At 41.0% G+C, this 27,717-nt stretch overlaps 1 protein-coding gene across 1 annotated transcript in view; it reads left to right on the top strand.

Annotated features, from left to right (window-relative positions):
- crispld1b (cysteine-rich secretory protein LCCL domain containing 1b) overlaps positions 1–26,560 on the top strand; it is a 35,080-nt gene extending 8,520 nt beyond the window's left edge. The window contains exons 3-15 of the mRNA XM_017711718.2: positions 4,920–5,038; positions 9,337–9,469; positions 11,167–11,282; positions 13,626–13,726; positions 14,742–14,909; positions 18,250–18,310; positions 19,354–19,420; positions 20,847–20,977; positions 21,070–21,113; positions 22,537–22,609; positions 22,735–22,804; positions 23,967–24,100; positions 26,034–26,560. Of these exons, the coding sequence (XP_017567207.2) occupies positions 4,920–5,038; positions 9,337–9,469; positions 11,167–11,282; positions 13,626–13,726; positions 14,742–14,909; positions 18,250–18,310; positions 19,354–19,420; positions 20,847–20,977; positions 21,070–21,113; positions 22,537–22,609; positions 22,735–22,804; positions 23,967–24,100; positions 26,034–26,085 (1,269 nt within the window). The 3' untranslated portion in view covers positions 26,086–26,560. The remainder of the gene's footprint in view (positions 1–4,919; positions 5,039–9,336; positions 9,470–11,166; positions 11,283–13,625; positions 13,727–14,741; positions 14,910–18,249; positions 18,311–19,353; positions 19,421–20,846; positions 20,978–21,069; positions 21,114–22,536; positions 22,610–22,734; positions 22,805–23,966; positions 24,101–26,033) is intronic.
- Positions 26,561–27,717: the final 1,157 nt, after the last annotated feature.

Here is a 27,717-nt window from a genome sequence, read left to right as displayed (position 1 = left end):
TGGAATTTTATACGCCAAAGTTTTAGATAAACAGTGTATTTTTGGACGATATAATTGTCAGTTCCCAGTTGTCAGACTTAAATGAATATATCTCTGGGGACGGAGCTACTCCAAAACAGAAAGTGCCTCATATTGAGCTGGCCAGTGTTATAGGGTTTGCAAGTTTAAATCACGTCGCTAATATATCGACCGATATTATTGGCCAATTGATATATTATGTCAGCCTTATTTTTATTTTTTAAAGATGAAAACAAGCTTTAGACACCTTAATTGATCTACCACATTTGCAGTACTTGTATTGGATTTTTGTTCAAACTGTTGCTTTGATTTCATGGCTTCAGTGAAGTTCAGCACTGCAGGCCTTTTTTTTCCATCTCACAGATTTAAAATGGTAGATTCAATCTTGCTGCATGTGGTTGCCTAAACTGAAGACTGTCAGTAGGTTTTCTGTGTTTTTGTCATGATTGGCCCCTCCCAGTCCTCCATGCGCTTTTGGTCTTCTTCATGCGATTCCTTGTTTTGTTTCTTCCCGGTCCTACCCCCTTGTTTCCAGACCCTGCCCTTGATTGTAACCACCTGTGTCTTGTTAACCCTCGTTATTCCTTGTATTTAAGCCCTGTGTTTTCCCCTGTTCGTTTGCTGGTCTTTGTTTGGTCTTTGTATCGTGTTGTTTAGCGTCGTTCTTCCGGCGTCCGTTGTGTGTTTTTCATGTGTTCATTTTTGTCATGTCTATCCCTCGTTCTCTCAATGTTGGCTTGTTGACCCTGGACCGTTTTGACCCTGATAATGGATTTGCCCTTAATAAATCTCGCTTCTCTTCGCATATGCGTCCGCCTCATCATCGCTCCCACACCTTACAGTTTTATCTGTTTAAATAGTGTTTATACAATTATAGCACCTACTCAAACATGCAACGTTAAAAGAAACGCTTGTGAAACACCAACTGTGACTGATCTGGCAACAGTTCAACAAGTACGTGAAGGGCGATGAAGCGGATACTAAGCAGTTTTGATACATACCTGATAGCATTATGAAGCGTTCGGGGGTTTTGAAACACAACACAGGTGGCGTCACAGCTGTGAATTAAAGGCTTTGACTAGCGGCTTTCCGAGAAACTTGTTTTTGGTCATCTGTTGTCGGAGAATGATCACAGCACCACAAAGACTATCCAGTCAGTTAAAAATGTAATTAATTAAAATGTGCACTCACATTTAATCACTTAATTAGTGTTTATCGTTCTGTTTTAATGCAGTCTTGAGATTTTTATAAGCATCACTGAAAAAAGGTAACTCACACCAGCAGGAGCTCACAGATGCATTTGTTTGTCTTTACACATTCCATGTATATCAGATGATATTAGTTGTGAAAAATTGTGTCCACCTTAGCAGACAACTAACTTACCTCAATAATATTCAGAGCTAGAAAAAACCGTAAAATTCCAGCAAACAAAGTAAAGAAGCCTTACTTTCAGTTGAATCTTTGCCACTGGGCTATAAATGCTTTGAATGATTATTTAAGGAAGAAGATGTAAAACCTCATTCTGCATGTATTACAGCAGCTCTGGATTAAAAGAGTTACACTTACAGAGTGTTGAAAGAGGAGCTGATGAAACACAGTGGTAAACATGCCCCTGTCCCAACTTTTTTGGAACATGTTTTTGGCATCAAATTCAAACTGGGCATATATTAAAAAAAAACAATATTTCATAATTTGATTTGTTGTCTTTGTACGGTTTTAAGTACAAAGCCTTTCTTTCTTTCAAGCCTTTCCGATTGTGTTTTATTGAAACGTCCTGATAATTCAAGGTCAGTACACTTCTTGTGGCGCTCCAAACCACAATGCACTGCACACATATAACAGCGTGGCAGCAGAAGGCGAGAACAGAGTTGTCTGCTATGCCGTAGTCTCACTGGACTCTGTCCCTGTCCACTAAAGAAAAATGGCTTTTAAAAACTCTTCAGAGCGGTGCTTTTAGTCTCTTTTTAAGCTGAAGCCATCTGTGGTCTGCTGGGCCTAATAACGGTTCTGTGTTTAATCTGTCCATCTTTGGAACCCCACCGCTGTGTGTGGGCCCCCAAAAGAGGAGGAGGGGGACAATAGCTCCCCTGCCGACTCGGGACTTTAGGGTAATTGCTCTGAACAGGAAGCCAAGTGGGTCACAGAGGATTCATATTTCTGTTGGATTGCACCCAAAAGGCTAGCATAAGTTCTAATGAGGCGTTACGTCAAGTAAACAGTGTTGAAAAGAGCCTCAAAAGCAAAAAGTAGTTTCAGAAGCTACGGGAGCCCTACTCCACTGTCCGTCTGTCCGTCCACAACTGCGTCCTGCCATACCTGATAGTATGTGAACACTAGTGGACCATCAGTAGAAGTCCATTCATGAGCCGGTATGTGTAGTAGTAGTGGTTTTGGGTGCAGTAGTAAGCCTGGTTTACACCTGAGGCGTCGCAAAGGCCTTGGAGACTTTTGAAGAGGTCCACCTGGCGGACAGGAGCACCTCTATTGCCACTTTTTCTAAGTTTATTTTCCAAACTAAAAGTCTCTGTGCATTTAAAATCTGTTTGAGAAGATTAAAAAGTAGTTAGAGCTTGTATGCAGGACGGTAATCGTGGGTGGTCCGAGGGGGCAACAGCAGTGGCAAACAGACAGTGGAGAGCTATCCTCCTTGGTTTGTGTGACTTTTCATTCTGGTAGGTTTTGAACATTTTTTGGCTGCAAAAAATTGCCCCCTAGTGTGTGTATGTGCTCAATAGTGTCTATGTGGTGTTTCACGCCACGGATGGGTTAAATGCGGAGGTGAAATTTCCCCATTGAGGGACTAATAAGGGTCACTTAACATTTTTCTACTTTCCCAAAATTTAGTCCATCAGCCAAGACGTTTGGTGTCTGAAATTTGCTTCGGGGCTATGAAGCTAATTTGGCTGACAAGTGGAAGCTAATGCTCTAATCAGCACTGTCTGAAACCACGTTGCTAAGTAACCTCAAATAAACTGGATTATGTGGTGTCTGACTCCATATGACAGACTATTGTCTATAAGAACATAGAAGAGCACATAGCGAAGCTAAAAGCAGGCAGCCTGAACGCCGCTGTCGGCTAAGAACTCGACTTTCTGTCCTTTGTATTGTATCAGGAACTTGTTTAATGTAACATGATTTACTGGAACCCGTAGCTGTTCTGAGATTTAAAGAATGACTGTTGGCGCGATTGAGAACGCCGCACATTCACACATGGAACAGATTAGCCGCTAAGAGGAGCTGGAGGTGTATCAGTAATTTTCAATTAGGCCTGATGTGAGTTAAGCACCAGTCCAGTAGAGCGGGCAGCGGCTCGGGTACAGCTGACTTCTTTGTCCAAACCCGGCGATGCAGGAACACATTATAGTTTTTAAACTGCTGCTGACCCACGTGTAGATCTCTATCAGAGTGTTGTAGTGACCAGACAGCCATGAACTGACGTACAGAGGGCAGAGCCAGGCTCGAGAAATTACAACAATTCAACAAAAATCTTGGCAGCTGTAGTTATTTTAAGAGGGGCCTGTTTTTCTGACGTGGTGTACCACATACAGTGAGACGTTTTCTCAACACAAATGTGATTTAAAGTGATCTGCTTCATCAGCCAAGGAGCTTTACTGAGTAATGTTGATGCCTTGTGCTTTTGAATTCTGCCGCAGTAAAATTACTGGGGTTAAATTACAACCTTTAGTGTTCACTGAGACATTTGGACGTAATGATACTCCACAATGTTAATTTGAGGACTCTAGAGTTAGTACTGTCTTTGCTCTACATCCAGTTTCCATATTCTTACTGAAAGGTGTGTATATAATTAGTTTTGTGCCGAAATACATCATTTTCCTTCCGTTTGCATTCTTGTATCGACACGTTTGAGTCTTTTAGTTTTTTTTGCGTTTGTTTTAGTGGCAGAAATTTCTTGCACAATTGACTGTTTCTTATGAGCCCATATTCAGTATTTTCTTGAGGTCTAGTTACAATATTTATATAATGTTATATACCGAGATAGTTGTAATTCCTTTTAAATCCACTTTCTTACCTCTCCTTTTCTCATATTTGATTCTCATGTACACTGTTAGAAATAAACTTTGCAGGTACATTTTTCATTAATCAAGGTACAAACAATGTAAATGTTCCCTCGAAGGCACAACAGTGGTTTTAAGGTCCAGTTGTTACGTTAAAGTTAAGTGATACTTTATTAATCCCACAAACGGGGAAATTCCACCTCCACATTTAACCCATCCGTGAAGTGAAATGTGCTGAAGTGAAAACAGTCATGTGCTGCCGGCTCTGGGGATACTTTTCCCACTGGAAAAGTACATTGACGCACCTTTTCATCATCGAATGTTTTAAAACAGAACAATAAAATAAAAGCCTGGAGGCGAGGCGGGTGTGTGGAGTCAGTAAAATGTAGAAAATATCATTTCAGTGGATTATGGTCCAGATATGTTCCCTGACTGAAGGTACTGAGATGTACCTTTGAGGGTACCACCCCAGAGGCAAGAGGGGTCCTGTCCCAGTGACAGTTTCATGCCTTTATTTCTGTGTACTGATGATTCTCATATTCTGATGATTCTCATATACTGATAAATTTCATATTCTGATGATTCTCATATTCTGATGATTCTCATATGCTGATGATTTTCATATTCTGATGATTCTCATATTCTGATGATTTTCATATCCTGAAACACTCCTTACAACTTCAGTGGTGGAGCTAAACTGCTAAAAGCTGGATACGTGGAAATTCAGCTTTGTTTCTTTGCTTCTTTCAATGAGCTACAAGTCAGAAATAACACAGAGCTACAATTTTTATCACCAGTAGTGTTTGAACTGCAGCTTGAACCTTCTGAAGGTTAACCCCATTGATTTTACTGTGTGTGTGTGTGTGTGTGTGTGTGCTGTGTCAGGTCTGGGACACGGAGCTGGAGCGCAGCGCGGAGGATTGGGCTCACACCTGCAGGTGGGAGCACGGCCCTCCCCACCTGCTCACACAGATCGGTCAGAACCTGGGGGCACACTGGGGCAGGTGAGGGTCAGAAATAAGCACAAATGCACTCATACGCTGCATATACTCCTTTAGCTGGATGCTAACAGGCACTGGCTCTCACCAGTGAATCGAATCAGAAAGCTTTAGTTAGCATCATGGAAATGGTGTCATGCCAACTGTAAGTGCTGGACCATTTAAGGTGGAATAGACAATGCTAATAAGAAGCCAACTCCAGCTTTGTGGTAAGCCCGTGAGTCAGTTGCCTATGCTTGTGCCCATGGCTCTTTGTTCTGTGTTTTTATCTTACCTCTAGAATTTTTGTCTGAAAATAAAACTAGTTCATAAAATAAGTTTGTGAGATTGCGCCATGTGTATTTGCTTATACCTATGAGTAATTATACTTTATACAACAGTGAGTTCCGGCCACGCGAGCTGATTGGCTGAGAGGCGTCTAACTGTGATCGTTTCACCATAACATCACAAGTTTTTCACAAACGCTGCATCTCTCCGCTGAGACGCTGTTGCTAAGCAACGAGTCTGACAGCTGTAGGAGACGCTCAAGCCATTTGAACATATTTACTTCTCACTTTGCCTCAAGCAGAAAACGGACACTGTTAAGATCACATCTGACCGACAGCCGATTTAGTCCGAATTCCCAAACTGTCGTCACCACTGATGGTATATAAGCTTTGGCCATTAATCTGTAAGGCTCAATCTTTTTTCACCCCTCATCCCTCCACTTAGCCCTACCCCTCTGTTCTGCACGTACATGTAGGATGTCCCGATTTGTTGAGATGGGGGGGGGGTTGAAGTGTTGGGGCTACATGTCCCTCCAAAAAGAGGTTTTTCAGAAACACCAAACAGGGAGTTATGAGAAAAAAAGAAAAGCCGACAAGATGGAGCACAAGAAACAAAAGAAGCACACAAATTTTCTCTGTTAAAAACACAATAAACCAGCTAAATTTCCCATTTCACCTTACATGATGCAGCATTCTGGCGCCTCAGGACTGCTGCATCATGAAAGGTGGAAGGGAAAAAAATTAAAATGAGAATCTGGTGAATCTCTGACTTGGGGAGGGTGATAATGAATAACTGCCCCCCACTTTGAAGTCATATGATTCTCTAAATGTAACTAAAGCCCAGCAGTGAGGAGCTGAACTTTCCCCTCCTCTGCTGTCCCTGCAGACGGGCAGGGTCGCCTACAGAGCGGCGCTAGTAGCTGTTAATGAAGCAATGCTCTTTTGTTGTAGGGAAGAATTGAACCTCTACACCTTGTAACTTAGTTCCAAGAAGAAGTTCCGGGAAGACACCCGAAAAACAAGAGTTAGGGGCAAAAATAAGAAATGGGATTGGGCCTAGGATTGCACCTGTTTCACGTGAGCTTGTTGCAGTTAGGGTTGTGAAACCAATTCAAACCTTGGAATCCTGTTTTCACCCCTATTAGTAATTGGCTTCGACCTGTCGTGCTATAGGACAGTAGCCAGTCAGTATCGACCTCACAGAGTCCATCTCTAAAGTTTATATACCACATCAAACTCTCATATTTAAAAAAAGGGAAAAAAATCAGTTTTCCATGTTATCAGTCTTTTAAAGCAAGACTGCCCGACACATTTCACAAACAGTGGAGGCAAGTGGTCTTGTTAGATCTAGATCAGAGGTCACTAGTAGGCGGACCGCTGTCTGAGTCTGAGCCCAGACTCTGTTCTATGCGGACCTGGGCCTATAACCAATAAATGGTTGGAGAATTATTTAATTTCGATGGGGTGGTCCTATTTTAATCAGTGCAACTTTTCTAGCCTTTATGATTGCTTTGGCAGCCGGAGACTCACAGACCAATCACATGCGTTGTGAATATCACACATGACGCTACTCAGCCAATCAGATCTGTGCATTAGGGTGAGCTCTGAGAATCAAGGGGAGAAATGAGGCGAGAAACAGCAGTCAGATAAGAAAGTGAGTCAGAAGGAAGTTATGTTACATGGCGTGCTCTAAAAATAAATGAATGAATGAATGAACTTTATTGTCATTGCACATTGTACTCGTTAAAATAAGATAAAATAACTTAAATACTATACAAATTTACACTCAGCAAAACGTAAACAGAAAAGATGATTACACACGACCCATCAAACTTGAATTTTTTCCAGTTATAAATTGCATTGGCCCAGCACAGTATGACATTGCACCATAACCCGATCAGTCACATGTTTTTATTAATCAGATCAGTCACATGTTTGTGTTTAACTGTGGCCCTGTTGTAAAAACTGTCTTTTAGTCTGTTTGTCCTTGTTTTCATTTGTCTGTAACGTCTGCCAGATGGCATCAGTTCACTCGGTACCCTGGGTGTGTGCTGTCTTTTTTAATCCTGTCTGCCCTTCTGACACAGCGGATGCTGTAGAGTTCCTTAAGGGATGGTAGGGGATGTCCAGTGATTTTTTTTTTTTTTTGGGCGGTGTTGATGACCCTTTGTAAGTCCTTTATTTGTGTGCCGTGGTGCAACTGGAGAACCACACAGAGATACAAGTCAGCACAATCTCCACGGAGCAGCGGTAGAAAACAGTCAGCAGTTCCTTCCTAAGATTGAGCCTCCTGAGGATCCTTAGGAAGTGGAGACATTGCTGTGCCCTTTTCACGACTGCTGAGGTGTTGGAACTCCTTTGGAGGTCTGCGTCCATGTGCACCCCCAGGAACTTGAAACTAGATACCCTCTCCACACTCCCCATTTACCCAGATCGGCTGCAGATCGGACTTCCTCCTCCTGAAGTCTACAATGAGCGGTTGTCTGAACATCAATCCACCAGCCTTTGGACCTCCTCCTGGAATGCTGTTTCGTCACCATCAGATATAAGTCCAGTTAGGGTGGTGTCATCATCCGCAAACTTAACTGTGATGTAAAAAGACAAACTGATGATAAATGTTGTTGAAATTTGACTGAATTGGCCTTTATTTGATTTGATATTCAGTTGTTGGTTGTATGATGCTGATATACCTACTAGGCCACTTCAGTAAACAGTATATGGCACTGAGTCGTAATGCAAGTTAGACATCATGATGTTCTGGACCTTCACTTGAGGAAAATTACTCTGGACCTTATTGAATTTTAATGAAAGATTCCTGATCCAGTTAGTGTGAGCTTCTTGAGGAACTCCTACTAGCTTTTCATTCATCATCAGCCTTTTTGGGTGAACTAGTTAACTGCAGGAATATGTACTGTTGATGAATAAATAAAAAAATGATAATTGATGCTCTTTGAAAAGAGATTATTTCACAAGCGTAGCTCCAAGCCACAAACCGTATTTGTCTGTTTCAGTGCCATGGAAAAGAGAGGAAAAACGAATATATTTTCATTTGAATTTTTATCAACATCAGCATTTTTGTCCTTTAATCACAGCAGCCTGCCTACAGTCAGAACATGAATCAGACCTGATTTAATTATGCCACACACTTTCATGCAGTCTAATAGAACAGAGATGGCATAAGCAGACTTAGTAACCTCAGCATAAAATGCATGTCCAGTTAATGTTTACTGAATTTTTGTTTGTACGTCAAACATTACTTTTTTTTTTCTTTTTTTTTGTGTTCACTGATTAAATTGAACTCATTCAATACACCTGATTCGGCCAATCATGGTCTTGGGAAGTTGTTAATTAGCGGGAACAGGTATTACATCAGCACAGTTACAGTTGATAGCAACACATGTCCAAAGCATTTAATGCCTTTAAAGGTGCAGTGTGTAAGATTTTGGAGAAGCTACTGGAATGTAGTAAACAAAAGCATGTTTTTATAAGTGTATAATCACCTGTAACTACGAATCTTTGTGTTTTCATTGGCTCATAATAACCCCTTCATGTCTGATATCTCCTCTTTTAACAGAGGCCACCATGTTTCTACAGTAGCTCAGAACAGACACACCAAGCTCTGGCGCTAGACTTTTTCTGCTGAAGTGGCAGCTTGAATTTGCTGGTTGGAAAAACGTAGAAAGAAGAAGAATCAGTGATTGCTGCTGGTGCTGGGCTTACAAAGACGGGTGGGGGGGGGTGTTGAGTTGGTCGCAGATTGCAACTTCACCACTAGATGCCACTGCATCTTACAGACTGCACCTTTAAAGCTACACAAGTTTTGGGACACCCCTCCTAATTATTGAGTTAGTCAATTCATCATGAAGTTTTCACACAGTGTAAAGAGCGGCTTTTTAGGCAATGGCAAGAAGTGACAAACTATAACGGTGCAAGGTTTTTTCGACAACAATGACATGCACCTTAAACAGGACTCTGCCTCTGTTATTGCCAAATCCGCATGGTGACTGATGTTATTCCTTTGTTTTTTTATACTTTTAGAGACAGGCCTCCAACCTTTCATGTGCAGGCCTGGTATGATGAGGTCCGTTATTTCAGCTACCCGTATCCACAGGAGTGTAACCCCTACTGTCCCTACAGATGCTCCGGACCCGTCTGCACTCACTACACACAGGTATAAATGCTGTTGAGTTCACAGTGCACATGGGCACAGGTGCTTTTTAACTCGAAGATGTACAGAGTTGTCATTGTTTTGCTGTATATGTGGTTTACAATACAGAAGAGAACAATATAACTAAAAAATGAATTATTAAAGTACTGTGCAAAAGTCAGGTGCCAGCTTTGTTTAATTTCCAGTCAAAACTGTCATTTAGTACAAGCTACTCTTTTTTCAGGAGATATTTTTGAGAAAATTTGGTATAAGATGCATAAGACAGGCGAAGGTCAAAGAGTCCAGACCTCAACAACTTCTGTGACTGAACTTTTGTGGAAAAAGATCCCTGCAGATTTCTTTGTGCAACTAAAGCAACACTCCTGAATTGAATATAAGCTCTAGTAAAGGCATTATATTCAATTGTTGAGGCTTAAGTGTAATTTTGTTTTCTGCTTTTTTCTGATACTGCAAAAAAAAATAAACATCTTGTACTTTGTGGATGTTTTGACTGGAAATTAAATAAATTGCGGTCTCTATTTGCACAGGTCTATAGTTAGTTACATAGTGAATTACTTATACATACAACAAACAAGTACATATAATGTTTTATATTCTCCAACAGATGTTTCACGCCTGCTTTCAACATTTTTTTTTCATGTTGCTGAAAATAATATGTGGAAAATTAATTTGTTTCTTTCTGCCGAACATCGAATTCAAACCATAATAATAAAATATCTTCTATTTACAAAATATAAATGTGGTTGTAGATTGAAAGCTTAGAATGTGCCACTTTAAACAGAATGTCTCTGTTTCATCATCAGTGGGCTTAGACTTTGAAATATACATTAATATTACAGCAATAACGGTTATTTTAAGAGGTTAAATCATACGACACATTTCTCTTTAGGTCCCGATATGCACATCAGCCTGTTGTTCAGTGCACAGTACTGCAGTGGCAACACGTATATCTGACTTGGGCAATGTTTCCCAAAAGAAGATGGTGCATTGCAACAACTGCTGTATGATGGAGCGTTCAAAGCAATAATATCACAGCCGTAAAATGAGTTTTGTGCTGTGAGGCTTTGGGGAAATCTGACTTTCTATTGCTTCAGAGAGTGATGATCATTGCTATACTGAAACAGTAGAAGAGGGCATTTTGCCGCAAACGGCTTTGTACAACAGTTTTGCCATGTGGAGAAAAAACATTGCCAATTTCTCATGCCAGCAGTTTCTAACTCTACTTAGAGTAAAGCAACTAGGGCTGTAACTAACAGTGATTTCCATAATCAATTGGGAAAAGAAAATGTGTGGCCAATATGTCTGCCAGTATTTATTATTATTAAATAACTTAAATTAAAAATATAAGAAGTATTTGTGCATTTGTACAGTGCTCTTTCAAACATAAAACACCTGCCCTATCTTTGAACCCCTTGGAATCCCAGGCTTATTACATATGAAGGCTTATTATTCAGTAATTACAGGGACTTCATTGCAAACTAGCTGAGCTATTCTTTGGTTATAGAAGTGTGCATATACGTATAAACTGGCTTCGCTCATCAAAACGATGGACGTATGGAGAGATAAATCATGCAGTAAAAAGGGGTAGAGATGCAATCAGTCATCAGTGGTCAGAACTAACTGTTGTATAAAAGTTGTACCTTATTGTGCTTTAAGGCTTTTGATCAGATACTGTTTTGTGTGTTGCTGTTTGACTTCAGCTGGTTTGGGCCACCAGCAGCAAAATTGGGTGTGCCATCAATGTGTGCTACAACATGAATGTTTGGGGCATGATCTGGGCCAAAGCTGTCTATCTGGTCTGCAATTACTCTCCACCGTAAGTAGATATTTTCTTTCTCAGGCTTTTCTGACTGCATTAATGAAGAGCATTGCACATTTTAGCAATCCTTTCTCAGTCGCACTTAGCTGGCTCTCTAAGGCTGAGTTTACACAGCAGGTGAAAGAGGCCCAAATCTGATTTTCTCACCAAATCCTATTTTTTGTTTGGCTGTTCAGATTATCTTGTAAATGTGATCTGTATGCGACATCAGTCTGAACAGATCAGCTCATAAACCGACCCACATGCGAACAGCTTCACGTGGCTCGTCCAGAGGTCAACATTCATGATGGCCAGTGAACGCCTGTCGCTCCCAAAGGATCAGCTTCATCTTCGCCAGCGTCACATGAGCGATTATTTTAAATTCCAATGATTGACAGTTCAGCTCATCACCCAGAATGTGTTGGAAGGGCACGTTTTTCGGCCATGGCCACTTCTTGGTTCAGTAAACTTTGGATTCTTTGGTTCAGTGAACTCCTTGGATTCTACAGCCTCGGCCCTGGGGATGCGTCCAGAGGCCATCCTTGTCAGATGCCTGAACCACCTCAACTGGCTTCTCTCAACGTGGAGGAGCAGCAGCTCTACTCCGAGCCTCTCCTGAATCGGCGAGCTTCTCACCCTATCTCTAAGGGAGAGCCCGGCGACCCTGTGGAGAAAGCTCATTTTGTCCACTTATATCCCCAATCTCATTCTTTCGGTCACTACCCAAAGCTTGTGACAATAGGTGAGAGTCAGAACGTAGATTGACCGGTAAATTGAAAGCTTCGCCTTCTGGCTCAGCTCTCGCTTCACCATGATGGACCGGTATAGGGTCCGCATTACTGCAGACGCCACACCAATCCGCCTGTCAACCTCTCGCTCCATCCTTCCTTCACTCGTGAACAAAATCCCAAGATATTTAAACTCCTCCACTTGGGGCAAAAATTCACTCCCGACCTGGACAGAGCATTCCACCCATTTCCGACTGAGGCCCATGGTCTCAGATTTAGAGGTACTGATTTTCATCCCAGCTGCTTCACACTCGGCTGCAAACCGGTCCAGAGAGAGCTGGAGGTCCTGGCCTGATGACGCCAACCAGACCACATCATCCGCAAAAAGCAGACATGAAATCTTGAGGCCACCATACTGGACACCTTCCGCCACTTGGCTGTTCAGAGAAATTCTGACCATAAATGTTATGAACAGAATCGGTGACAACGGACAGGCTGGCGGAGTCCAACCCTGACTGGAAACCAATCCGACTTACTGCCGGCTATACGAACCAAGCTCCTGCTCCGTTTGTACTGGGACTGAATGGCCCGTAACAATGAGCCCCTCACCCCGTACTCCCGGAACACACCCCACAGAATCCCCCGAGGGACGCGGTCGAATGCCTTCTCCAAATCCACAAAACACATGTGGACTGGTTGGGTGAACTCCCACGCACCCTCCAGGACCCTGGTGAGGATAAAAACCTGGTCTAGTGTTCCACGACCTGGGCGAAACCCGCTTTGTTCCTCTTGTAGCTGAGATTCAACTATCGGTCGGACTCTCTTCTCCAGTACCCCTGCATAGATCTTACCGGGTGGGCTGAGAAGTTTGATCCCCCGAAAGTTGGAACACACCCTCTGGTCCCCTTTCTTAAAAAGCGGGATCACCATCCCAGTCTGCCATTCCAGGGGGACCGCCCCAGATGTCCACGCGATGTTGCAGAGGCGTGTCAGCCAAGACAGCCCTACAACATCCAGAGCCCTCAGGAATTCCGGGCGGATCTCATCCAGCCCTGGTGCTCTGCCACCAAGGAGTTTTCCAACCACCTTGGCTACCTCAGCCCGAGTGATGGACGGACCCTTGCTCTGATCTCCAAGCTCTGCCTTATTCTGCAAAACGTTCGGCCATTTTGTTCGAAATCTCTTTGGATACGACGAGTCTCTTCTAATTTATTTACAGATTAATTTAATTGCAGATTAATACAGATTAACATCTAATTTAGTACAGAAACATCAGCCTAAATGTTTCTGAGTCTCAGCAGTGCGAAATTATGAAGAATGTTGAGTTGGACAGACGTAAAAGTTGAAAAAGCATTAATTCCAATCTGGCTTTTCAGACTGATTCGCGTTATGAGTACGTATCAGATTTCAGTACCGCATATGAAAGCGTCTCATATCGGAATTGAAAATGTCAGATTCAGTGTGTTTTGTGGATCACGCTGCTCCACAGACAAACATCTGTGTCACTTTTACCTGCTGTGTAAACATAGCCTTAGTTGGTGTCAGTTTAATTGTGATGTGGTTCTTCAGGGCTGATTTAAACCTTTGGTCTCCGCAGTGATGGAGTTTTGTGAAAAGTGTGTTGTTTTTGTAGAGGGAACTGGTGGGGTCATGCTCCGTATAAACACGGACACCCATGCTCCGCCTGTCCGGCCAGCTATGGAGGCGGCTGCAGAGACAACCTCTGCTATAAAGGTATGTTAGTCAACATTAACTGAATCAACCAAAATGGTCACTGGTGAGGCCCAAAGAGTAGAACTTGAAATATTTGTCAGAACCTGGCTGGACCTGAGTGTTTGCATCATGTCTAGTTGGATTGGTTCGGTTCAGGCTCAAGTTTCATGTTTGAATTCTCACATTCTTCTCTTACCTCTGCTTTCTGCTAACGTTTTTCTTCTCCTCTATTTTCAAGGTCAGATCTGCTCAGATCTCTCATATCTGTTCAGTTTCAAATAAAGATTTCTTGGGCTCGGGTCCGTTTCGGCCTCTCCTAAAGTCTGCTTTAAAGACAACGCGGGTTTATATAGACAAACACAATATCAAACAAGTTTGAAAAAAAAAAAACGGCTATAATCATATAGACAAACATGCTCTTCATACCAAAGGAAGCACTATAATGAAGCTAGTGTTGAAACAAATGGCTGTTTTATGTTAACAGAACATTTGCAGGGATTTTTACATACAGTGAGGTCCAAAAGTCTGACACCACCAGTGCAAACGCTTCTATTTATTTATATTTATCTATATTTCTTTCTAATTTAATAGAAAGATTTCACTACAAATTCTATTTTCAGCGTAACAATTAGAATGAAAAGCATCCTTTTTGATGTTTTTAGATGAATTTCAGAATTCCCCAGTATTTGGGGAATAACTCCACAAGTTGGTGCAGACGCCTCTGATGACTTAAACTGCTCCTGAGAGTCGTCTGAGAATAAGCCTCATTGGAAGAGCGGAGACAGGCCTCAACACAGTCAATGTCATAGATTTACTTTAATTTGCTTAAAGATCTAGAAAAATTGCAGAATTGTTGTTTAAAATTTTGCTAAATTATTTTTATGTTTATGTCAAAATTAAAAAATCCTGGCGGTTTCAGCCTTTTGGACCCTGCAGTGAAAAGGCACCATGAGAAAATGAAAATGTCCAGACAAGAGGTATCCCAAACATCTGACTGTCACTGTTAACTGTGTTGATCTTTGTTTGTTTTTTTAAGACGATGGCAGTCAGAGATACTATGATCCAGAACCGGAGGAGAATAACTATATAGAGCCGGAGCGAGAGCCCGCCCGCAGTCAGGTGTCCCACCCCGTAGAACCTTCACCAACTCCGCCTCCCAGCCACAGCCTGGACAGGAACGACGTCTCCAGCACTGAACAAATGTGTAAGATTTTCCGCCCCTTTATTCTCACGTGACTTCATTCTACATGTGGGTTAGATGTTTTTAACTGTTTTAAACTTCTTTGTTGATTAGAGCTGCCTTCTGTTATCTCAGGTGATGCTTAACATACAAAGGGAAATGCCCCGTTTATGACCAGTGCCCATTTACTGTGAAGTGCAATCATATCCATGCCTGTAGGATGATGCAGAAACCATGTAAACAGCAGCCAATGCTGTTTTTATAATACAAAAAACCCCAAAATCTTATAAAGCTTCTTGCCTCACCATCACTATAAGATGTCCTTCAACCTTGGGTAGGAAGCCCCCTGGGCACACCTAAATATGGCATTTTCTTGCAAATTTAGTGCAAGTTTCTATTTGTTCACTGCATTTAACATCTGACTGTCACTGTTATAGACATAAAATATAAAATGTGTAGTAGGTTTTGTACATTCCATGTTACTTTTTCCCCCATTGTGTTAAATTCAGCAAACAAACAGTAATTGTGCATTAAAAAGCGAGTAGTGTGTTCTCTGTACAGGATGAGAACACTGTATGACCAACAACAGAAATGGAAATACAAGGTGTTGCTCAGTGATACTTTACAAACCATATGCTGTTAATACAGCAAGTTATTAAAAACCATTGGTGTTTATGTAATAACTTCACCGTTATGTTGTTCTGCGACTGACTGAGGAGAAGGTTGATATTATGTAGCAAGTTTAGGGCAGAGGTCGGCAGCACAAATGACAAGAAGAGCCAGTCTGTCCTTTCAAAAAACATCAAACCGTCTTAGGAGCCACAGCATTGTATGTCCATTTTAACTCTGTGCTTGTAAATATGTCTCAGTATGTGTTGATGTCCAAATGTATGCAAAAAAATATAATGTAAACAAAACAGACTGGCTTTGCTCTGCTTTAATCTTTAGATCAGTTATAGCTGAAAATTTGAACAAAAAGCTGGTAAATGAGAATCTGACTTCATCCTCGTGACTTTAGTGCTTCAGTTTCTCGTTGCAGATTAAACTTATCAGGAAACCAGCTGGAGTGACTATAAACACTAATCAGTCCATTCGTTTCCAGATTATCGATGTTCGTCTTAAATCTCTCTCTTTGCCGTTTCGTAGCTACTAGCTGGGCAAGGCTGTTGTCTGTGTTGCTATGGTGACCAGTCGTCTGCGCTGATCTTCAGGGTTAAAGGGTGAATCAGCAGTTCTACATTAACTCCAGCGTTTAAGACCATTTACTGTTAAACTGTGTTGAAGGATCAGCGGAGCTTTATTTATTTATATAAAGGAGGATTATTTTATTATTACCTACTGATCTGATTCAAGGGCAGCACGGTGCGTGGTGGGTAGCGCTATCGCCTCACAGTGAGGAGGGCCTGGGTTCAATTCCCCTGTCGGGTGACTGGGGTCCTCTCTGTGTGGAGTCTGCATGTTCTCCCTGTGTCTGCGTGGGTTTCCTCAGGGTTCTCCGATTTCCTCCCACAGTCCAAAGACATGCAGTCAGGTTGATTGGATGTGCTAAATTGCCCCCGTGTGTGAGTGTCTGTCTGTCTGTCTGCCCTGTGATGGACTGGCAACCTGTCCAGGGTGTATCCTGCCTTTCGCCTGAAGACTGCTGGGATAGGCTCCAGCACCCTCTGCAACCCTGATGGAGAAGCGGCTTAGGAAATGGATGGATGGATGATCTGATTCAGCTATGGAGCCACAACAGGGCAGTAATAGAGCTGCATGTGGCTCCAGACTCGCGTGTTTCCAAACCCTGCACTAACCAGTCAGCGCTCTGTAGTAATAATACTGGCTGTCTTCTGTAGATAAACGGACAGATGCCGTAATACTGTCATGCTTCTACTTTCCATAACTACTAGAAATTTCTGCATGAACAAGTGGAAAAATATTTAATTAACCTCTGTTGTCTGCGCTGCTATGGTGACCAGCTGTCTGCGTGCCAGTCTTCAGGGTTTAAGATCATTTATTGTTAAATTGTGTTAGAATGATTCTGCGTGTTGCCGACCCCTGGTTCAGGGTTTGTGGGATGTTGAATTGAGCTGGTTGTTAGTCAAAGCTGTGTTAGTTGAAGCATCTACAGTGGACCATTAAAATAAAGCGTCAGCACTTTCTGGAAGAGAGAATTCCAGTCCTAGGCCACCACCACCACCCATAGCGCTCCAGGCTATTCTTCTGTTTGCTGCTATGTATTGGGATCTTCTTCTGAATTCCTTCCTGTAGAGCTACAGATGGACTTCATTCGTGCTAAAGTAAGCGTGGGTGCAGATGGAGCGTGTACGAGTTCTGGCTGGGTGATGTCACTGACCTCGGACAGGACTCTGGACTTGTATTTGACCGGTTCTTTCAGGGAATGTTTATTTGTGTGATGTGGGGGTTAGAAACGGCTTCTGTCTCTACGAGCGGCCCCTTGGTGTGTTGAGGCTGTCGGCGCTGATGAGTTTAGCAGCTGTGCTGTTTGTGTTTTACGCTCTCAGGGCTTTTCATATGAATCCATACTACATTACTATACTGTAGTGTGTTGGAACCCAAACTCTGTTCATGCCCCCAAAAAGGAAACATTTCTCATCACATTAGTTGATTATTTCTGTAATGTAGTTCTTTGAAACAAGCTTTGTTTTGCAGAAAGAAACAACATCCTTCATATTTTGCCATATTTTCGGTCAATTTTCTGACATTGAAACAGAAAAAAATCTTAAGTATAGACGAACCTGTTGATACAGAATGCAGATTTAATGTAATGTTAATGTAAATGTAATGAATTACACATAATCGTATGGAAAGGTGGCCAATTTGCATAATTTGTTGATGAAAATAAGTTACATTCTCTACAGAAGTCACACCTCAGCACATTTTCATGCACAATCACTGTTTATTTTCCAAATTTAACATACTGGGGGGAAATATGAAAAGGTTATGTTGCATTTAATTATTTATGTTTTATTTTTATTATGTTAAACTAAATAAATGCAAACTGTATACTATATTTGGCAGAAAAATATCAGATTTTCCGTCTTATTATTTTCTTTTTATTATTTATTATTTTATTATGTGTTATATTTGCAGTCAGTTTGACTGGGGTGTTGAAACCTTTGCATGCAACTGTAGCCATATAATTAATTATGTAATTACATTTAAACATTATAACAAAACGGTCATTTACAGTACATTTCTAAGGCTTAAAGACTACTAGACAATTATTAACACCTTTGTAGGAATCTCAACAAGCTTTAGACCTTAAGTGGCTAAAATACATGAATCCTAATAAGAGCCAACTGTACACTGCATAATTCACTCATGCAGTCAGATTGATTTGATTGTCCCTTTTTTGCAGCACAGCAAGTGTCATGTGATACAAAATTACGGGATCAGTGTAAAGGAACCACCTGCAACAGGTACATCTTCTAGTTCTTTAGTTCTGACATTGTATAACCAGATGGACATTGGATGTGTGACCATAATTGACCACCGTTTGTGTTAAGGGTTCTATTGTGTGCTCCACCAGTGTCAGTTAACCAGCTAATTTACTTTGGCTATGTTTACACAGCAGGTAAAAGTGGCCCAGTCTTTTTCTTCATATGGGACACAGATGTGTGTCGGTGTGCAGAGTAAGAAATGCACTGAATCGGACATTTGCAATTCCGATTTGAGACGCTTTCATATGTGCTACTGAAATCCGATCCGTGTCCGATCTGTGGCAATGGGACTAAGTCTGAACAGCCAGGTCGGAATTCATGCGACTTTTTCCGTCAGTCCAACTCGACATTCGTCATAATTTTGTGCTGCTGAGACTCAGAAACATTTAGGCTGATGTTTCTGTACTTTAAAAATTAGAAGAGACTCGTCGCAGCCGCTCCGAGTTCGAAGAGGTTTGGAGGAGCCCGAGGTTTAAAGAATCCGAGGACGCGAACCAAATGGTGTCACATGCGGAGAAAAAGATTGGATTTGGGCCACTTTTGTCTGCAGTGCAAACGTGGCCTGTGAAGCTAAGGGATAAATCTGCTTTTATCGCTGTAGGTTTGGATGATATTATGTCCAGAAATAGCTCAAATAGCAGCCTCTGTTATGACCGATTCCTTTGGCTGTTTTTGGATAATAGAACGTTTTGAAACGTGTTTCTCTGTGTGACGCGAAATTTTGCAACACAAAAGTCACCTTGAAGTGTGATAGTTCTACATTCATTTCAGCCAAAATCTGTTTTTTGTTTGTTTGTTTGTTTATTGATGTTGCTTTTTTTCTTTTCTGTGGTTTTCTTAGCCGCTTCTCCTTCTGGGTCGTGGTTCATGAATACAGATACTCAAATATCAAAACGAGTTAGCGTGCACATCCCTAGTAAACAATGACACCGATTAATGAGAATGTGTCCACATTCACTTATTCAATAAGTGACGAATCTTTGGCTCCCCAGCCAAAATATAGTTTCATTTTTTATTAACAGGTACGAGTGTCCAGCGAGTTGTTTATACAGCTATGGGAAAGTGATCGGATCGGGACACTATGATATGGTAAGTGATGCATACAGACCCAATTTCCATACTACAGTAACACTGAGCAGTCTTGGAGTCTTTGCTACAGCACATTTCCCTGGTTTAACACACCTGACACTGAATATGAAAACACACACACTCAGTTTTCCAGGCTCAGACCCTCTGCATTTGACAGCCTGTTGTGTCACTGTTGTGTCTTTATTGTCGGAAGAAAATGTCGCATCACCATTTTTGTTGTTTTTCAGTTTTTGACATAATTTGTAAATACCTGTTGCCCTTTACATGTCAAAATTTCATGATGAGTGGACCAAAAGAAACGGCCCTGACTTGGAAAAAGTCTGGTTCCGTCGACTTGCATTGCAAGTAAAGTCGTTTTTTCACTTTTCCTGTAAAAGTGACCATTTTGGAGAAAGGTGATATAAAAAATTAGATCGCTGTTTGTCAGTTCTTTTTAATTCTTGTCTTTAATTTTATAAACTAATTTGAAATTGCCAACTAACGTTTTAACTCTGTGAGCACTTTAGGACGAGTGCACCAATAGAAAAGGACCCACATCTTGGAAAACCAAATTTTCCTCACTTTGTTTGAAATAAGCATATTGAGTTTAACGTAATATATAAATACTGGGGCTCAATTTATTTGGATGGCCCCCTATAGATGCTTTACAGATTAAAAATCAAAACTCATTAACTAACCTTCTGGTCAGGTTAAATTGATTATCAACATTACTGTTAGGCTTAGGTTTAGGGATAGATTGATTAAACTCCTTCCATGCTGAACTCGGAAGTTCAGTTGCATTTAATTGATGTTTAGTTGATTGTTACTTAAAGATATACTGAACATTTACAAACTATCTAGAGTGAACGGTCCAAATAAAGTGACACCAAATATTAAAATATCAAAATCTATTCCAAAACTACGTTGCAAAAACAGCCCATTTTGAAACTCACTGTTTCTGTGATGTTATGAAAAATAATGTATTTACATGTTACAAGTTATAAGTAGTGTTCCAGCCCAGGCACAATACAGGACAGCCAATCAGAACAGAGGTTATTTATGTCTTATTATCAGTCTTAAAAGGCACAGTAACAAAAGCAGTTTAGCTATGAGGGATGAAGAGAGTTTGGAAATTGGTCATATAAAAATAATTAAACCACACGGACATTATAAGTGGAGCCTATATAAAAATGCAAGGAAATGTGGAATATGTGCCTTTTTATAGGGCAGCAATGGCAGATTCTTTGGCTCAGCGCTAAACAATGAAGATGAGATTTTGTCGTATGTCTCTTGTGTAGTTATGTTTCATAGATCCAAGGTTTTGTATGACAGCACCATTTGGACGTATTTCCTTTCCATTATAGTCCATTATATAAGATAAATTGCTACTGTAGAACTTCCCAAGGTCACTGGAGTTTTTTCTTCACCCGCTCTGCTGTTTTTCCAGCAATCCAGCATTTGTGGAGCAGGTTTACACGCAGGAATTATAGACGCCGATGGAGGCTGGCTGGATATCACGAGAGTGGGCAGAAGGCAGCGCTTTGCAAAGTCCTACAAAAACGGAGTTCAGACTCTGGCGTAAGTTACAGCTGCGTCACGCTGCAGGCCGTGCTAACTCTGAGGAATGCAGCACCGCTCTCATGTTTATTTTTCATCCATTTCCTCCGCAGGAAAAACCACAGCGCTAATGCATTCACCGTATCAAAAGTACCAGGTCAGTACAGACTGGTTAACCCTCTAAACCCTGTAAAGGCCTTTTAGGGGTCGAGAGTAGTCATTCTTCAGATGTGATGACATAATGACCTTTGGTTTATGTTCTGTATTGACTGGTTCAAGTCTGACATTCCATCCACAAACGCTATGTTTTCATCTAATTTAAATCATAATGCATACACTATGTGGCCAAAAGTATGTGGACACTCAATCATCACACCTCTGAGTTTTGTTTTTTTTTTTTGTATCGCATTCCAAAATCGTGGACATTAATATGGAGTTGCCCCTACTTCATGGCTGTAAAAGCCTCCACCCTTCAGGGAAGGCTTTCCTCAACATTTTGGAGTGTGTTTGCGGGAATCTCTGTCTGTTCGGTCAAAAGAGCATTTGAGGGTTCAGACGCTGATGTCGGACGAGAAGACCTGGCTCCCAATCTTTATTGCAGTTCATTCCAAAGGTGTTCCGTGGGATTGGGTTTAGGGGTCTGTGCAGTCCAACGGAAACTCCTCCACACCAAACTCATCAAATCATGTTTTCATGGACTTTGCTTTGTGCACAGGGGCTCAGTCGTGCTGGGAAAAAAAAGGGCCTTCCTCAAACTGTTCCCGCAAATTTGGAAGCATTTGAACGTCTAAAATGTATTTGTGTTCTGAGGCATTAACATCACTCTTCACAGGAACTAAGGGGCACAAACCCTGAAAAACAGCCCCATACCATTATCCCTCCCCTACCAAACTTTATTGTTGGTACTGTTCATCCCGGTAGGCAGCGTTTTCCTGGCATCCACTAAACCCAGATTCAACCATCAGACTTCCAGATAGTGATGTGTGATTTGTCTTTCCAGAGAGCAAGTTTGTACTGATGCAGCGTATAGATTTGCCACTCCAGCCGACGCTTGGCATTACATGTAGAGCATCTTAGTATTGGAAACCCATTTCATGAAGCTTGCTACACACAGTGCTTGTGTCACAACAATAGCACTTACAGTTGTCTAGGGCACATCTAGCATGGCATAAAATTCACAGACTTGTGGCAAAGGCATCCTGTCCAAGTGCCATGTTTAAGCTCTTTAGTACAACACACTCTACTGCCAGTGTTTGTCTACGAAGATTGCCTGCCTGTATGTTTGATTTTATACACCTGTTAGCAATGAGTGTGGCTGAAACAATTCATTTATTATGAGTACCCACATATTTTTGGCAACATAGTGTAGATTCTCTTCTATGTACAAACACAAATGTGAGATAAATTGAAAGTTTAGAATCCATACTTCATGTTATTTATATTAAGTACATGCTTTAGTCATTGAGGGCATTAAAGCCCTAAAATTCTCATTGCAAGGTTTATTACTTAGTAACTACATGGAAAGCAGTTGACAGGTTTTTGCAGCTGAGGCTGATCTTGGTTAATCTTTTCCTTTGCAGTTAAAGCCATCGCGTGTGACGTGACCGTGGCTCAGTACTGTCCTTTCAAGAAGCCCGTCAGACATTGTCCAAGGTGACTCTTTCAGCAGCAAAACTGCTCAACAGTGACGGCCAAATATCATTTATGCAGGTTATTCATTGAGTTAACAACATAATAACAAGACCATTGTCGTTTTACTTGTTTGTTTTCTCTTTCAGGTTGTTTTGTCCTCGTAACTGCCTGTACGACAGCCATGCCAGCGTCATTGGGACACGTTACTATGCAGATGTAAGTCCTTATTATTTACTATTGTTTGTCAACATTTTCGGCTGCATCACCGGCCGAGTATTAAACCTAGGCTTTTGCTTAGCCAGCTCACTTTAAGCTTAGTACAATTCAACTGGATTTTTTGTCTCATGACGGTGGATCATCTTTCATTGTCTACATCACAGTGGCACCTCCTGCTGCACACATAACCTGCTCCACGGAAGGTTAAGTTCAGGATTTTGTCATGGCCAAGCTTCTGACCAATCAGGGCCTTCCCCCATTGGTTTTGGGTCACTTCCTCTTTGTGATGTTTGTGGTGTCAATCACAAATAAAAATATTAAATCATATAAGCAAATATTACTCCAGTAAGGTCTAAATTTCTTTTTTTTTTCCTAGAAAATAAGCCACATGGTGTTTCACATGATGGGCTGTTCATTAAATGGCATCCACCGATATGAGAACTGTGGATCGATGTCCAGTGTTTTTCTATTTCATATCTGCCAAAGCATAAACATTAAAAAAATGTAGAAATTGGATAATAAGAGTACTTGCATTAGCATTTCAGAGAAATATAACATTACAAACGCAGTAATATATATAAATATATATAATACAAAGATCTAAAAATCCTTCTAATACTCATATGATCCTGGTACATCATTACTGTTCTAGACATCATGCTGTCATGTGCATGTGCAACAGAATTAATCATAGCTTGAATATCTTGACCTGAGTTAACAGAGGAAGTTATCCAGAACAAGTTAACAGAAGTTGTTAGGTTTTGTGAAGCTATAGATTTGTCACAAATCCTGTCTGGATTAAATGAGTGACAGGCCTCTGGGCTGGATTACTGCCCCGTAATAGGAAGACAGTAGGAGCATGCATGTAGCTTAGCAAGTACAGGAGAGAACACGGGGACTTTTTAAGGCAAACCGTGAGGAAAACACATGTAGGCAGAAATCAAATGAACCCAATACAACCCAAATGAAACCAATACAACAAAACGGGACAGATGTGATTATGTAAGATAAGTGTGAGAGCAGCAGGGCAGAGCCAACATCAAGTGGAGCCATAGTGTGGGTATAATGCCAGTTGCACTAAAATGTGATGCCAATCGAGATTCCCAGTTGACAGTAGTGTTGCACAGTACACACACTGTCTGTTCTCTATCTTCTTGGTCAGCGTTCAAGTATCTGTCGGGCAGCGATTCATGCCGGTGTGATTCAGAGTGAGTCTGGAGGCTACCTGGACGTGATGCCGGTGGACAGAAGGCGGCAGTATACTGGCTCAAACCAGAATGGAATTGCCTCAGAGAGGTATTCACCTGCTTCCCTCCTAAACCAATAGAATGTACTACTTCAACTTTACTGTCTTCCCCCTAGCCTAAATGTAGCTGATCAGCCAAGACATGCTTTACGTCAGAAGTGTGCTTCTTTAGTTTTGCACTGGATCTACTCGGCTAATGTAGCCAGAAGATTTCTTTTTTAGCTTTGAACGGGAACTGAGCGTCCAAAACCACATAAGCAGGTGGGCTGGGACCACTTATTGATTTATCTATAATGATTGATAAATGTCATGCACAGTTTAGGAGGAAATGTTGTGAAAAACTTCTTTCTTTTCTTTGTCAAGCGGTTTAATGTGAAGTCATTGTGAGTCAGTTTTTATGGATGAAAAAAAGCAGTGAAACTTTAAATCTGGTGCACTTTTTATTAATCTCTTCAGCTCCTCGGGACCACCGGTGGTTCCAAACCGCACTCCATCATATTCTTCATAACGTTCATATTCCATAAGCTCCATTCAGAAGCTGGGCGTCGTGTGAGGCTGTAGCTCTTCTCTCCAGTCTAATAGACCGTGATGTCATTTTAAACCCTTATAATAAAAGAAGCTGAACTCAGTTTGTTTTTCTACTGAAAGTTGAGCCGTTTTTCCCCAAATCTGGGCTCTAAACTATAAACAGACGGCGTCTCTTCAGTGATCTGCTCTGGAAACATCACTTTTAGAAGATAACACAAAGAGCGTCGGAGATTTTTGGCTTTCAGCAGTAAATTGTGAGCGTGTAGTGACGTGTGGAGATCATAAAACACACGTTCTGTTCATTTGAGAGGAGCTTTCACAATAAATAAAATAAAAATGACATTTATTTCATGCAGTTACTGAATTTGCCTTACGGTTTGGTTATGTAAATTCAGATGGACAAACCAAAATGTACTCTGGTCAATTAAAGAAGAGGAATAAAAATCGTATTCATGGAACAGCAACAGCAACGTTATCATTTATCAAAATCTATCTATTTGTGTAGTTTGGGTTTATTTGCTGAGAAAAGTGTTAATATTTGAATAAACAAAATTTGTAGAATATGAATTAATAATGATATATATATATATAATAAACAGTGACTTTCTGGACGTCAGTGTGTTTGTTTACCCATTTCCAAGCCTCTCCTCGAGGAAGCCCAGTATTATATGTAGTTAAAAATCAGCTCCTGGTTTGACCAATCAGTGCTCAGTAAATTCATGATGTAATTGATGATATTAACGAGTCTCGTTAATACCAAAGAGGTCTCCAAATCCCCAAAACTTACGTAATGTAGCTTTAACAACTCAACACAGTGTAATCTAAGCGCTGTTAATTTAGGCATGCGGGTTACTGGAATCCAAATCAGGAGCAGCAGCCACCTTGAAGCTTGAATATCTGCACTTTTGTTCGTTTTTATCAATAACTGTATGTCATATAGTGTCAGTAACCATATAGGCATGAGGCTAACTGGTGCGTACATGTTTCCATTACTTTTTAGCTACATTAATCTCATAGCTCTAGTGCAAAACCAAAGCAAAGAACTACAGACGCCAAAATATGACTTGGATGGTTCACTGCCTTTGAGGTAAGTGGGAAAATGGTTTAAATTTGATTTTGGGTCAAACCACCTCTTTAAGGAAGAGTGGAACACTCTGTGGTTGTCTTGGTAGCACAGTGTGCCAACGATGACCTCGTCTATCTGCCGGTTACAGGTCGAAAATAAATCAGCTGATCTAATTCAACTAATAACCCTCCTGTCTTTACGACGAAGCAGATTATTTAGTTTAATGGGCAGATGAACCCAGAGCTTATAGAGATTAGACCGGACCACCCTGGCTGTGGCTTGTCAAGTAGGGGGTGGTTATTTGACTCATGAAGCACATACATAACGTATCTCTGTCCTTCCAAAGCCAAATGAAAAAATCAGACATTATTCTGTTTTCTCCCCCTCAGCCTGCAGAATCCCACAGGAGGCAAGGCGTTCAGAGTGTTTGCAGTCATATGAAGCCAAACTCCAAGGACACACATCCAAACACAGCACTTCGTAGCGCAGCGGCCAGCCATCACAGCGTTCGTTCACGCTGAGCCTTGTTTACGGCCGAAAAGTCTTCTTAACGGGGAAAAACGAAAAAAAAAAAGACATTGACATTGACTCCATCTGGCCCCAAGAAGCGTCCGCAAGTTTCCGACTCCAGCTTTCTTTTTTCTGCACGATGACCATCAAATTTTAGGGACACTTTGCCTTTTTTTTTTTAAGTTTAAATTTTCACATTTAACTTAAGAATTTCGCAGCTTAAACATGTTCATCAAAGTATCTTCTTCCGCATAAATAATGATTGGAGAGTCCAAACTGTTCTTAAAAGTGCACATTTAAATCTCTTTCAGCCCACAGGTGTTTCAAACACCTGAAAGGTCCGAGTGCTGACATCATTAGGGGATAAGACGATGGGTGGGCTACTAAATTAGAATTTAATAACAAAAAAAAAAAAATTATATATATATATATATATATATATATATATATATATATATATATATATATTTGCGTGTGATCTTGTTTCCCTCAAATTACCGCGGAGTAACTAAGGCGGGACTTTTGTAAGTTGTTCCTTCTGTTTTTCGTTTGGAACAAAACGGCCATGATGACCGATGAAGCTCATTCGTACTGAGAGCATTTAGGAAAACTAAGTGTCCCCAAACTTTTGATAGGCAGTGCGTGTGTTATGTTTGATATCATGTTGTAAACGATTGTTTGCTATTCAGCGTCTCTTTTCTCTGTTTGGGAGTTTGGCGAGGGCTTGGGGGGGTGAGGCGGGTGTAGGCAGGGTGGGGGTGGTGGTTCTGTACAGTGATTTTAAGCACATAAACGTTATGGTTATGTTGTCAAGTAAGAGAATGTGCATGCACATAAACAGTATTTGAAATAGCCGAGAGCTTTTGAGAGATATCACACACTACGGCGATGTTTCTATTTTTGTATTTTGTAGAGCAGCGTTGGTTCCAATGCTGCTGACCGTGTTCGCGGTCAGTGGTCAGGCTGTTGGAGTTACCTGGCAGGCCAGGAAAGAATTTGTTACGAAAGAATTTGAGAAATTTTCCACGAGAGGAGCGTGAGAGAACACGGGGGCTGCAAAAAATTCTTCTACATGTATTTATTATTCCACCATGCTGAATAAAAGTATGCTAGTATTGTTAGGCATATGGCTATGGATTATTATTTAACCCATCTCTGAGTAATAAGACTGAAATGAGGAGCAAGTGCTATTTTTACATTAAAATAAACTGGAAAATTACAAAAGCTGTTGTGGTTTTCTTTCCTGTATAATAGCCTTTATGACGTGTCACATGCAATGTGGAATTTTCCGCAGAATTTAGTTCAGTTTCTTTGCGCAGGCCACATTTTATGCTGTGAGTCAGCTCTCTGTTATTATATATTATTATATAATATTATAATTATTTTATTATTATTTATCTTATTTTTTTTGGTTCTGCTGTTTCTGTTTGGTTATTATTCACACAAAAGGTTCTGCCCCCTCGTTGTTCCCAACACCTGCTTTTGTTCGTTCTTGGCCATAGTTCTACATGCAGCTCGCTAGTTGTTCTGGTTTTTTGACTCAGACCTGCCTTGTTTGTTGGT

This window comes from Pygocentrus nattereri, chromosome 19, assembly GCF_015220715.1.
Source record: "Pygocentrus nattereri isolate fPygNat1 chromosome 19, fPygNat1.pri, whole genome shotgun sequence".
In the NCBI taxonomy this organism is placed as follows: Eukaryota; Metazoa; Chordata; class Actinopteri; order Characiformes; family Serrasalmidae; genus Pygocentrus; species Pygocentrus nattereri.
This window is presented reverse-complemented; position numbering and strand designations above follow the sequence as displayed.